The 14,886-nt window shown below is 43.7% G+C and overlaps 1 protein-coding gene across 4 annotated transcripts in view; it reads left to right on the forward strand.

The window, feature by feature from the left end:
- LOC147017168 (uncharacterized) overlaps positions 1-14,886 on the forward strand; it is a 120,613-nt gene that overhangs the window by 55,869 nt on the left and 49,858 nt on the right. For all 4 annotated transcript variants that reach the window (XR_015049380.1, XM_085846601.1, XM_085846602.1 and 1 more), the window contains exons 10-11: positions 9,284-9,455; positions 12,176-12,283. Coding sequence is in view for 3 of the 4 variants with exons in the window: in XM_085846601.1 (XP_085702727.1) it covers positions 9,284-9,455; positions 12,176-12,283 (280 nt within the window). In the remaining variant the exon portion in view is untranslated. The remainder of the gene's footprint in view (positions 1-9,283; positions 9,456-12,175; positions 12,284-14,886) is intronic.

Here is a 14,886-nt window from a genome sequence, read left to right on the forward strand (position 1 = left end):
CCAAGTGAAGGTGGGGTTTTTTTTGGGGGTTTATTTTTCACAACATACCCCGCCCACATGAAGCAAAAAGCGTGGACAAGCAATTGGTTCACGTCCGTCCATCTGTCTGTCTTATTAGTTTATGATCAAGGAACAACTTATTTAAATTCTGTGTTATATTTTGAACATGAATAGGAAGACCAGTTTGCCATACCTTGGCTTTGCATTTGTCCCACATGCGTAGAGAAGAGTGTGATAGAGTAAAAATATTGTTTGCCTGCCTGATAGTCCAACAAAATTGAAGATCATTCCAAACAGGACACTTGATGTTTTTAAGGACGTTATAAAGGACACAAACAACAGGCACGCAAAACTAGCGTAATGTGTTAGAGTCGTGTTATAGACGCTGGGTAAAACGGTGATAAAACCCAGAATTGATTTATTTATTTGCCTTTAAACCTCTTCAAACCTTTCTTTCATTTGAATTATATATGTACTTGCACACTAGGAAATGTAAATCGCCTTCATTACACTTTCAAGAACCATGATATAATTACCCTTGCCGAAGGAGAGGGTATTGTAGTTGGGTCTGTTTGTTTGTCTGCACAGAACTCACCCTAACCTGGGGGTCGGCAACCTATGGCCCTTTAAGGACTTAAGTGCTGCTCCCAAGCCTGATCGATAAAATCCCCCTTTTTCTCATTATAAATTGATTTTCAGAAATTTTTTTGTGAGTCTCGTGAAAGGATAAAATAAGACTTGAGAACGTTGGTGGTGATAAACAGGAAAATACATCCGATTCCCGACGAATTCTGTGAGCAAGACTTACACATTGTGCTCGGCGCACAGTCTGTTCTCCATTCGGCAGTTATTTTCTTAATCTTTTCGGCAATATTATTGCTTCAACCTGTTTTGCAGCCTCAGTTTACCATTTGAACCCCCCTTCTAAAAAGTTAGTAACACCCTGATCCTCACTGGGCAGGTCAGCGAAAATCCCGTAATGAACTACTTGTATGTAAATAACAAACGAGATGTTTTGATAACTCCCCCTTCAATGGAGGATGCACGTGAATGTGACGTCATCACGTTTGCTGTCCGCCATATTGGAGTACCAACAAAGAAAACGAAACTACACGTGCATTTGTATTTACATTTGTTAAAATAGGAGTTAAAATGATGAATTTTTTTCTCATTGTTTTGTTTTGGGAATTATTTTTGATTTTGACTTGGAGGCTTGACTTGTGAGTTATGAGTGATGTTTAAGAGGGATTCGGAATGAGATTGTCACGTCAAAGAAACGTGTGTCCGTGTCCAGAGATTTAACTTCATGGTGGACATCACTTCACTTTTAAATGGCCTTAACAGAAAGTTGCAAGGAAAGGGAAACACAGCTCACTTGCTTTTAGAAAAAGTGCTATCATTTGAACGAAAACTAGCATTTGTGAGAGGCATGGAGATAGGTTTGCTGGCTCATTTCCCATCACTGAAACAATTCAAATGGAGACAAACTATGAACTTGACACCGAGAACCTAAAAAATGTGATACTGGAAATGCAAGAAGCCTTCGTGGGGCGATTTCAGGAATTCAGAAAGGAAAATGCAACTTTATAATTTATGTTGAAACCCCTTGAAGCAGACACTTCTGCACTCAACTTTTCAGCATTTACAGAAGAAGACCGAGCAGAACTTTAACTTGAACTGGCCAATTTTCAGGACAAGGACATATGGAGTTCTAAATTCAGAGGCTTAGTGACCAAACTCGAAAATCTAGAAAAGCACAAATCTACCCTGGCGCTTCAACACAGATGGACTGAAATTCATGATCCTAAAAAAACACAAGATCAAATTGTGTTTGAAGTTTGGAATTCTTTACCACAAACCTACAGAAACATGAAGAGATATGCATTTGGCATTCTGTCCATCTTCGGATCAACTCACCTGTCCGAGCAAGTGTTTTCAACCATGAATTTCATAAATATGGGTAAGCTGACTCGATGTACTGAAGAAAATTTAATGGCCCCTTTCATTGATACCAACTCGATAAACATGTATTGCATTAAAAATCAAAGTTTGTGTCTTTGTCCTGTTATTCAATTATTGAAATAGGGTTTATATGCATTGCGGCTCTTTAGATATCATGTTTCTGACCAAATTTGAAAAAAACGGCTCTTCTTGTTATTTGGGTTGCCGACCACTGCCCTGACCCAACAGCTCGTGTTTTTCTCTGCAACCGCTTGTCGGATTGAGACAAAATTTTCACCATTGGTGCGACTTCTCATGTAGAATGTTTTACTGATAATTATGACGTCATAGGTCATGTGGGTGGCAGCCATATTGGAAAAATGAAAAAACTTTGGACCTCTGTATCTCTGAAACCACACCAAGGAAAAAATTGAAACTTGGCACCTCGATATATAGTTAGATATATATATATATATATATATATATATATATATATATATATATATATATTTTACTTCAGAGGTGCCCTTGTTATGACGTCATAATTGCATATGTAGAACACCGCTTCTGATCAGTATGAAAATTTTTGAGAGTCATCTAGGGATAAAATGGTCCACAGAAATAATATTCACGAGACGACCCGTGAACCGGTTGGGTGCCCATTGCGACAGCGGTTGATGGAAAAAAAATCATTTCAAGAAAAAAAAAAATAGCTCCAGAGAACTATACCGCTGAGGTTGTTTGCATTGATCAAATTCTCCTGAAGAGTGCTTGACTGAATCGGGAATTGATTTTTCAATAATTTTTTTCTTTGCCGGATTTGAACGAAACTTGATACTGTGCACTGCAGGTGAATGGAAAGTAAGGTGGCCCTAAAATTTATCGCTATCGTGTACCGTTTTGGCTGTATTTTGGGAACATACATACTCTTCTTCTTCTTCTTTCGGCTGCTCCCGTGAGGGGTTGCCACAGCGGATCAAACGTCTCCATTTCGCTCTATCCTCCACACCTTCCATTGACACTCCAACCACCCGCATGTCCGCCCTCTCCGCATCCATGAACCTCTTCTTTGGCCTTCCTCTTCTCCTGCCTGGCGGCTCCGTCTTCAGCATCCTTCTCCCGATATACTCAGCTTCCCTCCTGTGCACATGTCCAAACCATCTCAATCTTGCCTCTCTCACTTTCTCTCCAAACCGTCCTACCTGCGCAGTCCCTCTAATATACTCATTCCTTATCCTGTCCATCCTCATCACTCCCAACGAGAATCGCAGCATCTTTAACTCTGCCACCTCCAGCTCCGCATCCTGTCTTTTTGTTAGCGCCACCACCTCCAAATCATACAACATAGCTGGTCTCACTACCGTCTTGTATACTTTCCCCTTCACTCTTGCAGCTACCCTTCTGTCACAAATCACTCCTGCAACTCTTCTCCACCCACTCCATCCTGCCTGCACTCTCTTTTTCACTTCTCTCCCACACTCTCCGTTACTTTGGACAGTTGATCCCAAGTATTTAAACCCATCCACCTTCCCCACCTCAACTCCTTGCAACCGCACCATACCACCACCCTCCCTCTCATTTACGCACATGTACTCCGTCTTACTCCTACTGACTATCATTCCCCTTATCTCCAGTGCGTACCTCAGCCTGCTCCCTACTCTCCCTACAGATCATGATGTCATCCGCGACCTTCATAGTCCATGGAGACTCCAGTCTGATCTCGTCCGTCAACCTGTCAATCACCATTGCAAACAGGAAAGGGCTCAGAGTCGATCCTTGGTGCAATCCCACTTTTACCTTAAACCGGTCCGTCATTCCTACCGCACACCTCACCGCTGTCACACTGTCCTCGTACATATCCTGCACAATCCTCACATACTTCTCCACCACTCCCGACTTCCTCATACAATGCCACAACTCCTCTCTTGGCACCCTATCATAAGCTTTCTCTAAATCCACAAACACACAATGTAACTCCTTCTGGCCTTCCCTATACTTCTCCATCAACATTCTCAAAACAAACATCGCATCAGTGGTGCTCTTTCCTGGCATAAACCCATATTGCTGCTCACAAATCATCACCTCTCTTCTCAACCTAGCTTCCACTGCTCTTTCCCATAACTTCATGGTGTGGCTCAACAACTTTATCCCTCTGTAATTTCCACAGCTCTGCACATGACCCTTATTCTTGAAAATCGGAACCAGTACACTTAATCTCCACTCCTCTGGCATCCTCTCACTTTCCAAGATTTTATTAAACAATCTGGTTAACAACCCCACTGCCATCTCTCCTGAGCACTTCCATGCCTCCACTGGTATGTCATCTGGGCCAACCGCCTTTCCACTTTTCATCCTCTTCATAGCAGTCCTCACTTCATCCTTACTGATCCACCCCACTTCCTGATTCACTATCTCCACCTCTTCCAACCTTCTCTCTCTCATTTTCTTCATTCATCAGCTCGTCAAAGTACTCCATCCACCTTCTCAACACACTCTCCTCGCTCGTCAGCACATTCCCATTTACGTCCTTTATCACCCTAACCTGCAGCACATCCTTCCCAGATCGGTCCCTCTGTCTTGCCAATCGGTATAAATCCTTTTCCCCTTCTTTTGTATCCAACTTCTCATACAGCTCGTCATATGCCTTTTTCCTACCCTTTGCCACCTCTCTCTTTGCCTTTTGCCACCACTCCTTGTACTGCTGCCTACTTTCTTCATCTCTCTGACTATCCCACTTCTTTTTTGCCAACCCCTTCTTCCTTATACTTTCCTGTACTTCCTCGTTCCACCACCAAGTCTGCTTATCTTCCTTCCTCTGTCCAGATGTCACACCAAGTACCTTCCTAGCTATCTCTCTCACCACGTCTGCTGTAGATGCCCAATCATCCCACCCATCTTTACCACCATCCAACACCTGTCTTGCCTCCTCCCTAAATTCCACGCAACAGTCTTCCTCCTTCAGCTTCCACCATCTGGTCCTTGGTTCAGCCCTCACTCTCTTCCTCAACCTCACCTCCAAAATCATCCAACAGACCACGAATCGATGCTGTCGAGCTACACCCTCCCCTGCCACCACCTTACAGTCTCTAATCTCTTTCAGGTTGCATCTCCTGCTTAAGATGTAATCCACCTGTGTGCACTTTCCTCCACTCTTGTATGTTACCCTGTGTTCCTCCTTCTTCTTGAAATACGTATTTACCACTGCCATTTCCATTCTTTTTGCAAACTCGACCTGCATTTGTCCTTCCACATTTCTCTTGTTGAGACTGTACCTACCCATCACCTCCTCATCCTCTTTATTCCCTTTCCCAACATGCCCATTGAAATGTGCTCCAATCACCACTCTTTCATCCTTGGATACACTCTCCACCACTTCATCTAACTCACTCCAGAAATCTTCTTTATATTCAATCTCACACCTCATATGCGGTGCATTTGCCCTGATGACATTCATCATCACCCCTTCACTTTCCAACTTCACACTCATCACTCGGTCAGACACTCTCCTCACCTCCAATACCCTCTTGACATAATCTTCCTCAGGATTACCCTGACACCATTTCTCCTCCCATCCACACCATGGTAGAACAGTTTGAAACCACCTCCAATGCTCCTAGCCTTACTCCCCATCCACTTGGTCTCTTGTACACACAGTATGTCCACCTTTCTTCTCTCCATCATATCAGCCAACTCTCGCCCTTTGCCAATCATCGTCCCAACATTCAGAGTTCCAACTCTCACCTCCACACTTCTACCCTTCCCCTCTCCCACTGCCTCCGGACTCGCCTTCCCCGTCTCCTTCTCCTCCTTCGCCCAGCAGTAGCACAATTTCCACTGGTACCCTGCTGACCACCAGTACCGGTGGCGGTCGTTGATAACCCAAGCCTCGACCGATCTGGTATGGAAATCCGTTTTATTCTCCGCATAATGATTTGGCATAGGTTTTACGCTGGATGCCCTTCCTGACGCAACCCTGGTCGCCTCTTTCGACACACAGGGATATGGTACACCTATACGAACCGGAGCATACACCGGGCCCAGTACACTGGTACTCATTTCCCCTCCTCGGAAGGATGACAGGCTGAGTCAACCCCCTGGTGTTATACGACTTGGTGTGTATATATATATATATATATATATATATATATATATATATATATATATATATATATATATATATATATATATATATATATATATATATATATATATATATATATATATATATATATATAAATTCAGTGGCCCAACGGGGCTTGAACTCAGGACATTTTGGGTCCCAAGCCGCTGCCCCAGCCACTGTGCCAACACCAGGCTTTTGGGAACATACATGCATGCATGCATATATATATATATATATATATATATATATATATATATATATACACACACACACACACACACACACACACACACACACACACACACACACACACACACACACACACACACACACACACACACACACACACACACACACACACACACACACACACACACACACACACACACACGCACGATGAGAGTTTTAGTAAGATATAAATGTCATCATCGGTCACGTGATTTGGCAGCCATATTGTAAAAAATAAACCTTCAAAAATCTTCTTCTCTGAAGTGGATGAACAAATCGAGACAAAACTTTACACGTATGACCGCCTGTCCATGAGGAACAAAAGGGTCACACATGATATAAGTCACATGGTTTGGCAGCCATGTTGGATTTACCCTAAAACCTATAAAAGTGCACCACTCAAAAGAAGTCCGTCCTGGTGAGGTCCTGCAATCTCTGCTGTTTTTCTTGTTCAATATTGTTATGAGAATGATCTCTCGGGGTTAATAAAACTGTTTAGTTGAGTGATCATAGCATTTGTTTAGATTAGTGTGACTTACTATTTTGCAATTAATATCCGTTACGTAAGTACAGTTAGATGTTTGTTTTCCCTACCCTACTGTTTTGTCCTCCCACATGCAAACCTCTGGCTGTATGTTTTTGTTTTTTTTTAATGTTCTTATCCTCTGTTTACATGTCTTTATAAAGTGCACATGAGAGCTTCGCAGTTCAAGTCATGAGAATGTGCAGGTGTCATGAATCTGCATTGAAATAGCCCAGCATTAGCCTCACCCCAGGAGCTGATTGATATTCGAGGTCAATCAGCTGTGCTCTGCAGTTCTGTGCTCTGCCTGCAATACAGGTGTCATCCCAACTGTTTGGAAGATTGGCCTTGTTGATCCTCTCTGGAAAGGGAAGGGTGAATGCCAAGACTGCAACAACTACCAAGGGGCGACGCTGCTCTCAGTGCCGGGCAAGGTCTTTGTTCAGATAATTATTGATCGGGTTCACCACCATCTCCTAGAACACCAGCGCCCAGAGCAGTCAGGCTTTACACCAAAGAGGTCAACGATTGACCGTATCCTTGCTCTTTGGGTCCTCACCAAACGTAGACGAGAGTTTCGACAGGGATTGCTTGCAGTCGATGTTGATCTCTGCAAAGCGTTAAATTCAGTGAATCGGGATGCCCTCTGGAGGATTCTTGGTCTTCGTGGGGTGCCACCAATACTGATCAATCTGCTGTCTGAACTATACTCTCGTACTGAGAGTGCTGTGAGATATGGTGATGTCATCTCCGACTTATTTCAAGTTGTTACTGGAGTTCGTCAGGCGTGTGAACTGCCTCCCGCACTTTTCAGCACTTGTATTGACTGGATTCTGGAGAGGATGTCAGAGAGATCAAGCTGCGGTGCATCGTTTGGGAATTTCAAGATCTCTGACGTTGGTTTTGCAGATGATGCACTCATCTTTGCGGACACTCTGGATATCCTTTTGGGGTCCTCGAGGTGCTGAATGAGGACTTGGAGCCACTGGGATTACGGGTTTCCTTGCTCAAACCAAGATCCTGGCTTTTAATGACATCTTGGATGCTGCTATCTTGCCTGCACCTGTTTGTGGTGAGGATGTTGAGATCACGGAGAGATTCACTTCCCTTGTCAGTGATATTCATGTCTCTGCTGGCTGTGAGTCAGAGGTCAACAGACGTCTGAGTCAAGCCTGGGGAGTCGTGGATTCACTGGATCATGGGGTGTGGCGCTGCCGGTACCTGTGCAGCAGGATGAAATTCCGAGTCTTCAGATCCTTGGTGCTTCCAGTCTTGCTCTGTGGATGTGAGACTTGGACTCTGACCAGGGATCTTCGACGGAGACTTGATTCCTTTGGTACCAGGTCTCTTCGGAGAATCCTTGTCTATTGCTGGTCGGACTTTCTGTCCAACGATCGGTTGCTGAGAGAGACTCTAATGAGATTTGTTAACTGCATGGTCCGTGAGCATCAGCTTAGGCTGAATGGCATGTGGCTCGTTTTTCTGATGCTGATCCTGCTCATCAGATTATCTCAGCGATGGAGCCTCGTGAGTGGAGGAGGCCAATGGGCCGACCACGTGTCTCATGGTTGCAGCAGGTTGAGCAGCATCTCAAAGAGAAGGGGGATGGGCTTGGCATTGGCCTGGGGGATGGCCAGACAGAGGCCCCTGGTGTACCGGCGGAAAGTGGACGCAGTGATGCGTTGCTTCAGTGCATGCTCCCATACATGACCTGACCTGACCTGACTTGTCATCGTAAAACCTCTGCTGTGCCACTCCCCATAGCACTCTATAATCTTTAACTATCGACCTCAAAGGAGTAAAATAAATAAAATAATGACCGTTTTTACAGCCATTTTTCCCTGCTGTGCAGGGGTTAGGCTTTTTCTTGAGGCAATGTTTTTTTTATGGCCGGATGCCCTTCCTGACGCCAACCCTGGTCACCTCTTACGACACACAGGGATATGGTATACCTATTCTAACCGGGGCATACACCGGGACCAGTACACTGGTACTCACTTCGCCGACCTCAGATGGATGACAGGCTGAGTCAACCCCCTGGTGTTAATTCAGCAGCCAGCGGGGCTTGAACTCAGGATCCTGGGATCCCAAGCCGCCACCCTAACCACTAAGCCAACACCAGACAATCGACCTCAAAGGAGTGCAAGAGAAAAATACAATCGAAAACTGCAGTGATGTTGAGCAATCACTTGAAATAATTTGGAGCATGGGAATTGGTACATCTTGCCTGTCTGAATGTATGCTGGTTGGATGATCGACGGAGCACCGATTGATGCTCAAGATATCCATCTCGGACCATATTGCGTCAGATAATGGGGAAACCTTTTCAGGTTGTGTGCCACTTTGTGAGCAAGACTGGAAAAAGGATTTCATTTGGAAGTTGTATGAAAGATGGGACCCTTTCTGTGTGAAAATAACAAAAACATTTTTGACAATGTTTGAAGTTTTGTTTTGTTGATATTTTTCAGATGTAAAAAATAAGGTGGCTGGGTTTGAAGAATTGCCAATTTCTTCAACCTTTCGTGACCTTACAAATGTTCCAAAACAATCTTGCAATGTGATGAATCCAAAGAACACCAATAACCATGTGGAGCAGCACCAGACAGGCTCTTTGACACCCACTGGCAACATCAGAAAGAGGTGAACATTTTACATTTTGCATTCGGGGGTTAAATTGGGAGGATGGATGATTATAGGGGGTGAGAGTGATGGGAATGGGAGATGAGTTATTCGGATTGAGCAAGTCCGTGAGTTGTGGATGAAATGCTGTTTCAGACTGACTCTACTCCTTCCTGTTTGTTGCAAAATCACAGGAGTAGCACTTTGTCCAAATTATTTGTTGGCTGTGCTTTTCCTTTTCTTTGAATAATGGATTATCCAAACTGCTCTAACCTTAAAATGAATATATGCTCCATCCAAACATTTATTCAACGAATGTTTCTGAGGCTTGTGTTGTTTTTATGGTTCAAACGTAGTCATATTCTGGTTGGAGAGATCCGGCACATTGATCCATCCACTCCATGAATTTACATAATGTCTTTGGAAGCTGAAGTTAGCTTGTTATGAAAAAACAACACTGAATGGAATGAGTGTACAAATTATCATAGACAAATTTATATTGACAGAAATTGTTTAAATAATGCATGTGACTGCCATTGATAGCAATACAAGCTTGTGCATGTATTGTTGTTGACCAAATCAGATAATCCAGCTCTTGATGTGGGATGTTGTGCCATTCTTCGATCATGGCCACTAATAGACTGGGGACAGATTTGATGATTGCAAACACATCACTGAGATGTCTCAACCATGTTTGATCAGATTTATAGGTCCTGCAGGTGAGTCCATACATTGAGGTTGCCGTGAAGCGCAGCATTGGCAACATGCACAGTTGGGAGGAATATTATCACCCATAAAGATGAAATTGTGTCCTTGATTTTGTCTCAGAGGTACGACAAGTGGTGTGACGATCTCCATTGCTTCAAACCCTTTGGAATTTTGTCATGAGATCAGTTATTTTGACCAACTTGAATGTCAGCCCATGTCATCAGGCTGCCACCACCAAACCGATATTGCTCCACACTTTGTTTCCAGGCTCGAACAAATTCATTGTTGAAGTTGAAGCAGAATCTAGACTTGGCAGAAATATTATTGTGCCCACAGGGCACACCTCCGTTTGGGGAGATATCCCCCATTGCATGTGCTGCTTTCAATGGTGCTGTACCTGAGAGCGATGCAGAAGAGCGGTTTTCTATTCCTCGCACCATTGGCACGAAGCCATCTGTTTGGGACGAAATTTTAAGGTCCCTTGCTCTTTGTGCAGTTTGTCATTCTGGAGAACAAGTGCTCTTGATAATCTCTTCCTTTTGGAAAGGGTAACAAAATAATGTTCCTCACATGGGATCTTCTCCCTTGGGGGACCTGAGCGAGGTATTTCAAAAAACTGTCCGGTCTACCATTACCTTGTGACCTTGTCAGTGCTTGAAAATTGACATGCCAATGAACATTGTTGTGGGAAGCAACAGCTGTTTAAATCATTCCCATTTGAACCATACTAATGGCACAAGCCAGCTCAGGTATTTCTAAACTGACTTGGACCACATCAGGGGCCAATTTATACATGGTATTGACATGGGTTATGTGCAGACATCTGTTTTCACGTAGCTTTTAGTGGAAATTCCATTTGCTTGTAAATTTCCAGGATCGCTCAGTTTGGGTGTTGATTGTTCTAATATTGCATGTCAAATTTCCTGATTGGGTTTCTGTCTTCAATTTCCATGGTTTGCATGCACATAACTATGAGGTTTTTGAACTCTGAATCCATAGTTTAACACCCTGGCAGAAACATTGATTGCTGAAACATTTCTGGGTAGGATACCCTTCTGTAGAGGTATTTCACATGTTTTCACACGGAATCCAGGAGAGACATGTTATGCTGGAGTGCCATCCCATAGTGGAGAGCAGTACTCTAAAGACCTTTATAGCTTTTCCAAGGAAAGACTTGGATTGATGACTGTTTCCTAATCTGTGGCTAGCTTTGGAGGCCAGCTTTGCTACGTGAGTGGCTGATGGTATAACCAAGCAGTGCAAGAGACTGGTTGTCTTCCTGTGGATGACCAAAGAAACAAATATATTGGTGGGTTTTGTTTAACTTCTGGAGCGATAGGATGAGACTGAAGTTTACCAGGATTGAATGAAGTGTTTCATTTATCAGATCAGCAGACAGATTCAGCTGCTTTCTTTCAAGCAGAGGGATGAGGTACTGTACTCTCCAACACAATGTGGAGTCATCTGTAAAAAGGAAGAGACAGTTTTCCAGAGCATCAGAGGGGTCATTTATTAAGATTAGGAACAAGACTGGGCCCAAAACATTGACTTGGGAAATGCCGATTTCTATTGGGAGAGGGGAGGAGAGGGTTCCATTGATAGTAACACATTGACTGTGTGAGTGAAGGAAGTCAGAAATCCAGGAATGGGGTGATCTTCTGTGCCAAAGTTAGAGCTTGGAAAGCAAAACCTTCCACAAAACAAGACTGTCGAATGCTCGAGATGACCAGGCTCCAGGGAGATGTTCCTTATCTCTCTTTTGAGATGGGAAAGGGTAGGGGGTGGGAGGCGGGGGGGGTGCTCCATGCATTGCTGATAGAGGAGCAGAACCAGGTCCAGAGTTGTGACTGGGACGGAATACAATCTGATGGTCAGAGATCAGTGTTTGAAAACGGGAAATAATTGACATCAGAAGCAATGATGGATAAGTAAGTTTGCTGAGATTCTTTGGTATTGTCTAAGTTGTGCAATTTTACCTCTAAGGCAGTTTTTGTTTCACCATTTTCCTCTTCATTGTCTTTGTGAACTTGCAGACTGAATTTTGAAGATAATCCTCCAACTCCAGAATCCTCTGCCATGACTACCTTATTGAAGCAAAATGGTTCCTCCACAGCCTTCTCCCAGAAATCCACCGATGAGTTGTAAGAAACATTCCACGAATTACTTGGCAACCTCAAGTTCACAAAATCTCACAAAATCTCTTCTAAAGTCGTCTTTTTTATTATGATTGTTTTTTAAATTGCCTTTTTTACTAACAAACATCAGTTGTTGAACTTGTTACAGCTGCTCGAGGAGTCAGATTATTTAGTTCCAATTTTGCCACTTTCCTGGGCATTGGGTAGGATCAACTTGGCATATAATTGAGCCATCTTGGAGGCTAAGCCAATCAAACTTAATATCAAGTTTCTTATTTTTATTTTGTAAAAGCAAGGGACCGTCTTCACTGTCAACTATCATACGAGTCTAAACAATTTTTTATGAAGCAATTGAGGAATGTGGGACATCCTCAGTTTTCAAACCTCGCCTCCAAAGCCAGTCGCCTACTGGGAATCCTCCGTCGTGCAAAGCCCTTCCTTGGCCCTCCTGAGCTCCTGACCACTTACAAAGCTTTTGTCCGTAGCCTGATGGAGTATTGCTCTCCCCTCTGGGCTGATGCTCCTGCCTCCCACCTTTCTCGGCTTCACGCTGTAGAAACCAGGGCATTTCGGATCATCGGCATCTCCCACAATGAGGCTGAGTCTTTGGGCCTCTCACTCAATCACCGCAGGTTGGTCGGTGGTCTTTCTGTCTTCCACCGTCTCCTCTCCAGCCTTGCCTCCCCTGCTCTCTCTGCGATTTGTCCTCACCCCATTTCCTCAGGGCGCTCAAGGTCAGCCAACAACCCCCTTCTGGTAAAACTACCAAAATCACGAATCACTGCTCACCTTCACTCTTTCATTCCTCTTTTTCCCACCTTTGGAATAAACTCCCTCACTCTATTCTTTCCCATTCTTCCCTCCAGGCTTTCAAAACAGCTGTTCACCACCACCTCTTATCATCCCCCATCCAAATCCTCGATCTTTTCTACCCCCGCTAATCCACCCTTGCCCACTTCCTTCAAATTCCCTGCTTTCCTTCCTGAAACTCCCTGTAATGTCCATCTTCTATTCCCCATGTTCCCCGTCCCATCCCTCTCCCCTCCACAGATCTCCTAATGTGTCTCTTCCCCACTGTTTTGTCCCTCCCACTCCCGCCCCTCTTGTCTTATGCCCCCTTGATGTGCGTTGTGTGTTAGCTCTCACACGAGCCTCGACAAGGTATACAAAAAAAAAAATCCATAAACTCTAAATTAATAGTGTGCATCTCAAAATCGAGAGTATCTGTCATGTTTTCAACCGATGAAATGGCACCTAAGATGCACAAGTTGATTTATTAAGCCTCTCCCTATATGTTAGGGGGAGGCTTGTAGCTGTTGTAGGGTTTGTTTCTACAATTAGTGCCACCAATTTTGAATGGTACCACAGAGTATCTGACCCTAAGGAGTACTGAACCACCATTTAGAAAATTATATATACAGTATATTGTTACGGTATCGGCACACACGCTAGGCTCACAAGGCCCGGAGGGTTGTCAACCAACCACAGATGCTGGCAAAAAATTGCACCGAGCAAGGTCCTTACATCCACAACCAATTACCTACTCATTGGTAGAACTATCTGAGCTGCAGTCCACACCCTCAACGTTCACCCGTCTTCCAACTACTACAGCTGAGCGAACCCTGGATGTTCGTTTGCTAAACACGACCGAAGCAAAACAGTGGGGCAGAACTCCCATATATCGATTACGTATACGCTATATCGGATCGATGAATCAAAGGAAATATATGAGCAGGTCTGGAAATGTAACGATGATATATTTACACAAGCAAGCAATGATCATTAAAGCATGTACTGTCGGACCCGCTGTTCGCGGTGGGATATGTTCCTGGGAAATGCTGCAAATCCGAGAATAGCAGGGCATTGTTTCAATGGAAAAAGGGGAATAGGTTCCTGGTGGTTCCTCATTCAGAGGGGAAACTTTTAAAAGTTTAAAATATTTTTGACCATGAATGCACATTTTTTTTTAGTTTTGTAAATCTTTTTTGTAAAACTTTTGTAAAACTTAGCGAAAAACCCGAAAAATCACCATGTACCATTTCTAATGTTTATTGAAGGAATGTGATTCACAGTTAATTAAAAGTGATTAATCGCACCGTGAAAGTTAAAAACGAAAATTAAAAAAAAAACAGCAGCAGGTACCGTTTTATATTTTTATTAACACAAACGCATGCAACTTTTCAAATGATGATTTAACATCCAGTGAACTCAGTGGAGTCATCTGAAGATCACACAGGTGAGGGTGCTGATTAGTCGTGCACCTAAAGGAATGTAGGTGAGGATCCTGACAAGTCGCTCACCGAATGGGATGCAGGATAGGCAGACAAGGGTATTCTGGAATGGCCTCCGTGTCCCGATTCTTTGAATAAAGAATACTCCAGGCAGTTTAACCAACACTTTTTCTTTATTAAAAAATATTCCAAGTGTGAAGGTGAAAACCGTGCGTTTTCCACAAAACGACACGTCCCGCCAGACTGGAAGAGTCGCTCTCGCCAGCGGAGATGAGGCAAGACATGGCGAAGCATGAATATGCATGAGGCAAGAAGTGTGGAAGATAAATATACATTTTGCATTCAAACTTTGTTACATCACACTCCTCGCCTAGTTTT

The sequence above is a fragment of the Eptatretus burgeri genome, chromosome 11 (assembly GCF_056783735.1).
Source record: "Eptatretus burgeri isolate ZD-2024b chromosome 11, Ebu_testis_v1, whole genome shotgun sequence".
Taxonomy (NCBI): Eukaryota; Metazoa; Chordata; class Myxini; order Myxiniformes; family Myxinidae; genus Eptatretus; species Eptatretus burgeri.